The 7,500-nt window shown below is 47.6% G+C and overlaps 1 protein-coding gene across 17 annotated transcripts in view; it reads left to right on the top strand.

Moving 5' to 3' along the window:
* The window catches only part of Orp8 (Oxysterol-binding protein-related protein 8), a 192,127-nt gene that overhangs the window by 135,306 nt on the left and 49,321 nt on the right, over positions 1 to 7,500 (top strand). For 3 of the 17 annotated variants that reach the window (XM_086551063.1, XM_086551062.1, XM_086551064.1), the window contains exon 2: positions 5,452 to 5,854. The exons of the other annotated variants lie outside the window; for them this stretch is intronic. In XM_086551063.1, the coding sequence (XP_086407189.1) occupies positions 5,680 to 5,854 (175 nt within the window). In that variant the 5' untranslated portion in view covers positions 5,452 to 5,679. The remainder of the gene's footprint in view (positions 1 to 5,451; positions 5,855 to 7,500) is intronic. 17 annotated transcript variants of the gene reach the window in all.

Here is a 7,500-nt window from a genome sequence, read left to right on the forward strand (position 1 = left end):
TTCCATATAAAAATGTAATGCTTGAGGGGAAGTTGTGTTGTTAAGATGTTTTGAACAGAAGGGTAAAGTGGGATGTTGAGTTGGCAAAGTTGTGATACACTTTGTTGTTGTTGGAAAATTTATGGATGTGTTGGAAAGTTGTGATATAACAAGATACAGAAAAAAACACGTTGCAGAAGATATTCATAGTACATAGTGTATTAATGCGTGTTATGTATTAGTAACAAGGGGTATGAGAAGATTCTCGTAAAACAGTTGCATATTTGGGTATTGTGTGATAACGTACAACGGCAAAAATAAATGAAGAGAGAGAGGGGGGGGTGAAATGTGTCTGAAATTAGGAAAAGATCTGTCCAAAGTTTTTAATGGAACCCAAAAATGTACAACAGTGTTTTAATCTGAGCACCTCTCCCCCTTTCTCTTTCTCTCCCTCTCTCTCCCTCCCTTTCCCTATCTCTCCCTCCCTCTTCCTCTCTCTCCTTCTATCTTTTCTCCCCCCCCCCTCCTTCCTCTTCCCGCTTTTCTCGTCCCTCCTTACACTTCCCTTCCCTTCCCTTCCCTTCCCTTCCCTTCCCCTTTCTCCCAATGCCTCCTCCCAGATCTTTCTCCCTCGCTCTTTATCACGTGCTCCTCTTTCGTGCACATCTAATCCTTCCTTAAGCGATGACCTTGCAGTCTCTCTCTCTCTCTCTCTCTCTCTCTCTCTCTCTCTCTCTCTTTCTCTCTCTCTGTTTCTTTCTTTCTCTCTCCCTCTACCTCTTCCCTTCCTTCTTTCCTTCCTCCCTTCCTCCTCTCTTTCTTTCTTCCTTCCTTCCTTCCTTCCCATCTTACCTTTACCGTAACCCCCCCCTTCTCTCTTACTGGGGCTTACGTGCCTTTAGTGCAACCTAGTCGCCAGTTTCGGCTTATCCATGTTTTCTTCAAGCAAACATTGCCTTTCCTGCGCCGACACCCCCCTCCTCTTATTCCCTTTTTTGCCAAGCCCCCGCATCCCCCCCCCCCTTTCACACACCTCCAACCCCTTTCACTGACCCTTCCCTCTCCCCCCCCCTTTCAACCGCCCCTTTCGTATTATTAGTATCCATTTTGAATTTTGCATTTCCTTCTATTCATTGCAACATTTTAGGATTTGTCTTTAGGAAGGAATGATTTTAATTAAGGATGGGTTCAGGTGTGAATGGTGTTATGAGTAGCAGTTACATTTGTGGGGTAGAGGGTGTAATTTTGGTACTACTATTCCCCTTCCCCCTTCCCCCTTCCGTCCCTCCCTCCCTCCCTCCTGCCCTCCCCCCCTTCCTCCGTCCCTCTGCCCCTCCGTCCCTTCCTCTGCCCCTCCGTCCCTCCCTCCCTCCCTCCCTCCCTCCCTCCCTCCCTCTATTTCTTCTTTTCTCTCCAACCGAGGGGTCGAGTCGCGGCCGGAGGACGAAGGAGGGAAGAGATGATTAAGAAGAGACAAACATGGAGTCGTTGACCGTTAATGGAACACTTGACGCCAGGACTGAAGGAGGGGGTGGGGGGAGGGGGAGGGGGAGGGTTCAAGTGAGGCTGATCTTGATCGGACGATCTGCGTGGTTGTGTTGGTGTCTGTGGGCATCTTTGTGTGTGTTTGTTTGGTTGGTTGGTTGGTTGGTTGTGAGAGGTAGAGGGAGAAAGTTTGTGAGAGTGTGCTTGTTTGAGAGATAGAGAGAGATGATCGAAAGTAAATAGTTGGTGAGTGAGTTTGCGAGAGAGTGCGTGTATGAGAGAGGGATAGAGAGAGACAGAGAGAGGGATAATGATTGAGTGCGGGACTGAACGAGAGGATAGTTACCCATCTCGGCGACTGCATCTCTCTCCGTTTCCCAGATTATTGCCTGGCACCTCGACGAAAGTGCCAGACAGTGCCATCCACAAGCCATCAAGGATCATCAAGCTGGTTAAACAGGCTTTGGCACCCATGTGTGTCTAACGTTAATATCACCGTTTAAGGATTCCCTCAACCCGATATTGTTGAAGGCGAAGACGAACGCGGCGACTTGGTTCATTCATGATTTTGCGGCGAGAGTTTGAGGCCAGTTCGTAGTAATCTGTGGAGATAATACTATGATGATATGCATATAGTAATATGTATAATGTGTGTGTGTGTGTGTGTGTGTGTGTGTGTGTGTGTGTGTGTGTGTGTGTGTTTGCGTCGGTGTCAAATAAATGAGGAACTCTTCCTTGCTTTCTGTCCTCTGGATATTTCTTTTTTTATTCTATAGTATCGCTCTTCCTTTTCTCCCTTTCTAAAAAGATGTTAAAACACATAAAACCATACATTTCGCCATAGTATATACAATGTAGCCCGAGGTGTGAATTGCTGTGACTGTTACGTCGGCCGTGTGGGTTTTATGGCTTGGGGGATTATAGCCATGTTCATAACACTTATGAACGTGAACTGGCACTCGTATGCACGACACTTGCTCGCCCGTCCTCTCTCTCTCTCTCTCTCTCTCTCTCTCTCTCTCTCTCTCTCTCTCTCTCTCTCTCTCTCTCTCTCTCTCTCTCTCTCTCTCTCTCTTATTCTTTCTTCCTTTTATACTTTCTTTCTTTATGTATATTATGTATGTATGTATGATATATAGTGTTTACCCAATGCTGAAAGAATGTCAATCACATTCCTGTTCTCTCTCCCACAAACGTAGTCACGCCCCCACTCTGCCGCTCATTCACACCGCTTTCTAAAGACTGTTCATTCCACACAATCGACTGTTGACACCCATTGTGTGCGTGGGCAGGCAGGCAGGCAGGCAGGCAGGCTGTGATTTGCGTGTGTTAAAAGGCTATCCGGTGCGAGGTATGTTTAGGTAAGGAGTGATATTGACGACTGTACACGCCGGCCAAGGTGCTCGAGGGCGTGGCGCATGCAGCAGCTCTTCCAAGTGACGCAGGCTCTAAGCGCTGATGGGCTGATTGAATGGCAAATGACAGATGACGAAACGGGGCAGGTGGCCTGAGGTGTGACCCGCAAAAGCGATGGTGTTTGACACCATGGCGGATCAGTTGTCGCCCGATAAGGGTCAATGACCTATCGACTGCGTGCTTGATATGTGCACACTCACGTTGACTTGTTCCTGTGCCTTTTTTCCTGCTTGGAGAAGGAACGGATTCAAAGGGGCGCGGTAAGAGACGGATCCCAGTAGGAGTGAGCGAGTCTAGGGACAACGAGGGAGCTTATTAAGCGCCGGAAATTCCAGTGTCAAGAGCCCGTGTGTTGCGGGGTAGTCGCTGTAACGAAGCTCTTTTAAAACACGATTTGATATAAGCCGGTCGGCCGCAACAATGTTCGCCTCTGGTGTGTCTGTATGTGTGTGAGAGTGAGTGTGAGTGTGAGTGTTTATTGTCTGTCTGGAGAAAGGTAGACCGCTGGCGGGAGGGGCCTCGAACAATCAGTCGAGTTTATATTTGTTTACAGTCAGGCTGTGGGGGACGGGGGGGACGGGACGGAGGGAGGAGAAAGGGGGGAGGGGTGGATAGGGAATGCCGAGCATGTTGGCCGTTGTGTATCCTGACTCACTCACCCGCCCGGACCTTGGGTGTGGTGACCGGCCACTTCGGGCGGCCGGATCACGTGAATGGGTGGTGCCGACGGTGGTGAGCTGGCAACAACCATAACGCATTTTAACCACTTTAATGATGAGTCGGTAATTCGGGTCTGTTTACTGTGCGTTTGTTTGGTTATGATTGCCCACGCGGAGGTGAAGGACAGGGAAGTAAGCATGGTTAATGAAACTGGAAAAAGGTTAAGAATTTCTTTGGACTCCAAGAAATTATGTCGATAAGCAAATTATAAGATTATACGTAAAAGCTGTAGAGGGAGGGGTCAAGAATATAAAAAAAGAGCCAAAGAAAGGAAATATAAAGATAGTCGACGGATCAAAAGGAGAGAGAGAGAGAGAGAGAGAGAGAGAGAGAGAGAGAGAGAGAGAGAGAGAGAGAGAGAGAGAGAGAGAGAGAGAGAGAGAGAGAGAGAGAGAGGATAAAAAGGGGGTTAAGAGAGATAAGCAACAGATGAAACGACCAAGGAAACACGAAGTCTGTTGACAAGGCTGAAGATTGCTTTTGGGGGCGGTATGGGTCAGAGATCAGAGGTCATTTTGATTCTGTTTTGACCCGCTGGCAGACGGTATTGAAGGGAGGAGCAGGTCAAAGGGAGCCTTGAACAGAAGGGATGTTAAGAACAGGAAGTTTGTTTTATCACAGATCGTGTGCGTGTAGGAGAGTGGGACCTACGGGTAAATCTTTTTCTTATTATCTTTTGCCTTTTGGGTTGGGGTGGGTGGGGGGGGGGAGGTTAAAGGAGGAGAAGTCGGGAGAGAAAGAGAGGATGCTGCCAGGTCACGAGAAAGTGCCATCTTGATTCATTTAGGATCCTTAATGTGAGTTTAAGGCTTATCGGCAGGAAGTGTGTCCCCATTAGTGGAATATTCTACAAGGAAGTCGTCTTGATCTTCTATCAGTCGTCCGCCTCCTTACCCTCTTCCTCTTCCTCTCTCCCCCCCCCTCCCTCCTTCTTGGGACCCCCTTTCCGTAAACACTTGTTTTGAGTCTTCGGCCGCATATTTGTGTTTGTGTATGTGTGTGCGCGCGCGCGTGCTCCGTGATGTATGCGCTGAACATTCCAAGATGCTTAGAGATGATGGCCCCACATGCATAGTGCATCGCCTTTTGTTATTCGGTTGCAGCGACGCCCCTGAGGCTGCTTCTTACGGAAACTCATCCCTGGTGTCTTGACTCTATGGTGTCTTATTCGATAAGCGTCCATCTCTTGAGTGTGCTTAATAGAGGAATATTTTTTTTCCAAAGCCTTTTTTGGCTGCAAGACCACAAAGGAGTGCGGGTTCCGTGATGAACCTGAACGAGTCCATTGATTGACTGTAAATAAATGATACTGACAGTGATGGAAGAAATGGCTTGTGCGAGACATCAAATATTCGAACAAGGGAATAAAAAAAAGCATAAATAAACTGTGGTTACAATGGCAGTAACGAGACAGTGATAGACGCAGAACTAGAAAAGTATCCCATTGCGTGTAGCTTTTAAGATTCATATTGATTCCAGGAAGCCGCTGGTTGTCAAGAGTTAAGAGTTGCAAGAGGAAGCTGATGAAGTTAAAAAGCAGTAATGAATGGGCTATCGATAGCAACAAGGAACGGCCCGGAGGGAGGTGGGTGGGGGGGGGCATAACCGATGACTCGCCGATGTTTATTGACACGTGTAATGTCACTTCGGGGTTACGTGTGGTATGGGTTGCGTGGAGGGAGGGAGAAGGGAGAAGGGCATGACAGGGGAGTGCGTGACCGTAAACCAAGGCGAATTATGTATATCTTGGATCTTGTAAATAATTATGTGCTCTCGTATATTGAATTACGGGGCTTTTTCCTTCTTCTTTTTGTGTGTGTTTATCTTTAATATTTTGCTTCCATTGAACAGGTACACGAGATATGTGTTACAGCACGAGCATTGTGGAAAAGTGAAGTGCAATACGTTTGAGATAAAAGTTGGACCTCATCAGAAGTACCAGATTCGTGGTCACTATTCCTTGAACTTTTTTGTGGTTGATAAGCAACACGAAAAATATGAACGTATAAAAAAACAGTCAACCTCACAAGGAATGTTGACCCACGGGGCAGAGGTCATCAGGCGTGGATAAGTGGGCGCATGTCCGCCCTTTTTGTGCACCTTACCGGGTATGCGCGCGACTGTCCCCCCCGAAAGACACCGCCCATGAAAGTGGCTCCTACAAGTCGTTCGAACTCCTCCTCCGCCATGATCGTCACCGTCGCCTTCCCGCAGAACGGCACCGAGAGGGCGGCCGCGGCCAATGGCTCAGCAGGTAAGTCCTCGAACGGAAGGCCCTCGCGCTCTCTCCTGCCCCTTCTCGTTCACCTGAAGTAAGCTTCTGAAAGAGAACACGAGGAGGGGGAATTTCGTCTCCTCTGTATGGGTTTGAGGTGGCTTTCTAATTCCTTTTTTTCAACTCCTTCTTACGTCAAGGATATGCAGACACGATTCCTCAAGAGTATCAGCCGCAGAATAAACAAAGCAGCGTAGAAGACAAGGCTATGTTTCTCTCTCTCTCTCTTTCTCTCTCTCTCTCCCTCCCGTCTGTCCCGCGCCGGCTTTGTGCCACATACTCTCTTGGTGGGAGGCGTCACGACACTACTTGCTCTCTTTCTCTCATTATCTCGCTCTCTGTCTGGCTGTCTCTGTCTGTCCCTGTCTGGCCCTGTCTGTCCCACTCACTCACTCTCACCCGCCTCTCCTCCTTCCCTCCATTTGGGCTTTGTCACGTTCTCTCTCTCTCTCTCTCTCTCTCTCTCTCTCTCTCTCTCTCTCTCTCTCTCTCTCTCTCTCTCTCTCTCTCTCTCTCTCTCTCTCTCTCTCTCTCTCTCTCTCTCTCTCTCTCTCTCTCTCTCTCTCTCTCTCTCTCTCTCTCTCTCTCCCTCTCCCTCTACCCCCTTCCTCGCACTTTCTGTATCTATCTATCTCTATATGTGTCTATCTCTTTCTAAATAGATCAATCAAGTCTTCATATTTTAAAAGATCATATATAAATGAAAATGAAAGTCAAGGTTAGCGGATTTATCCTCGGGAAGGTGATGGCAGTAAAAGAATGATAAAAACAAAATCGATAGATACTTGGATTATAGAAAGATGTATGTCTATTTATACGCAAATGTCTAGAGGTGATTTTTCATTCCGGAGAATCGCGTTACCATATTAGTTCAATTTAGTGTCATTATCATCGCTGTGTTTGCTTTTACTCGTGTACCCGCTACGTTGGTTTTGTTTTTGTTGTGGTTGGATATGCGAAAGTGACACGCCTTGCTCGGGAGAGGTGGCACGGTGCCTGAAAGGTCCGACGGGTGCTCTGACCCTGGATTTGGCTCTGGATTTGGCACTGGCATTGCTGGTCACACCACGGCACGAGCTTTATGTTGTTGTCGGAATAAATAAAGGGTTGGTGAATGAGGTGGGAACCCGTAGGTTGTTGTAAGTGAATGTTCTGATAGGAAGTGAGAGACGGAGAAGTTTTCAAACGGACTCATTGGAGGTATTATTCATTGCAATTTAGGGTGCAATTTTATATTTGATTCAAGAATACTATTCCTAATGTACCTGCGCCAGGAGGAATATCTTAAATTGCACATTTGAGGAATTTAGCTGCAGGATTTTTTTGTTTTATTCCGGCCATTTTCGAAAAAGGATGGTATGAGGGAAATATGAAAAAGACAGACTAGAGGGGAGGCGTGAGAGTTCGTGAAACCCGTGCGTGTTGCCAGCACCCCGCGGGCCCGTCGCGTGGACACATCAACATGAGGGGGTCTGTGTGTGTGTGTGTATTAATAGAATCGGATGATAGTCATGCACGTAATAACTAAGTGACGTGCACGTGCGCAGGCACGGTTTCGTGACTACGTAGCATGAAGGCGAATGTAGCTCGGTGTACACGGATAAGAATACGCTAGTGGGACTCAC

Source organism: Penaeus japonicus, unplaced genomic scaffold, assembly GCF_977035675.1.
Source record: "Penaeus japonicus unplaced genomic scaffold, GWHDUDI00000001_assembly GWHDUDI00000024, whole genome shotgun sequence".
NCBI classification, from domain to species: domain Eukaryota; kingdom Metazoa; phylum Arthropoda; class Malacostraca; order Decapoda; family Penaeidae; genus Penaeus; species Penaeus japonicus.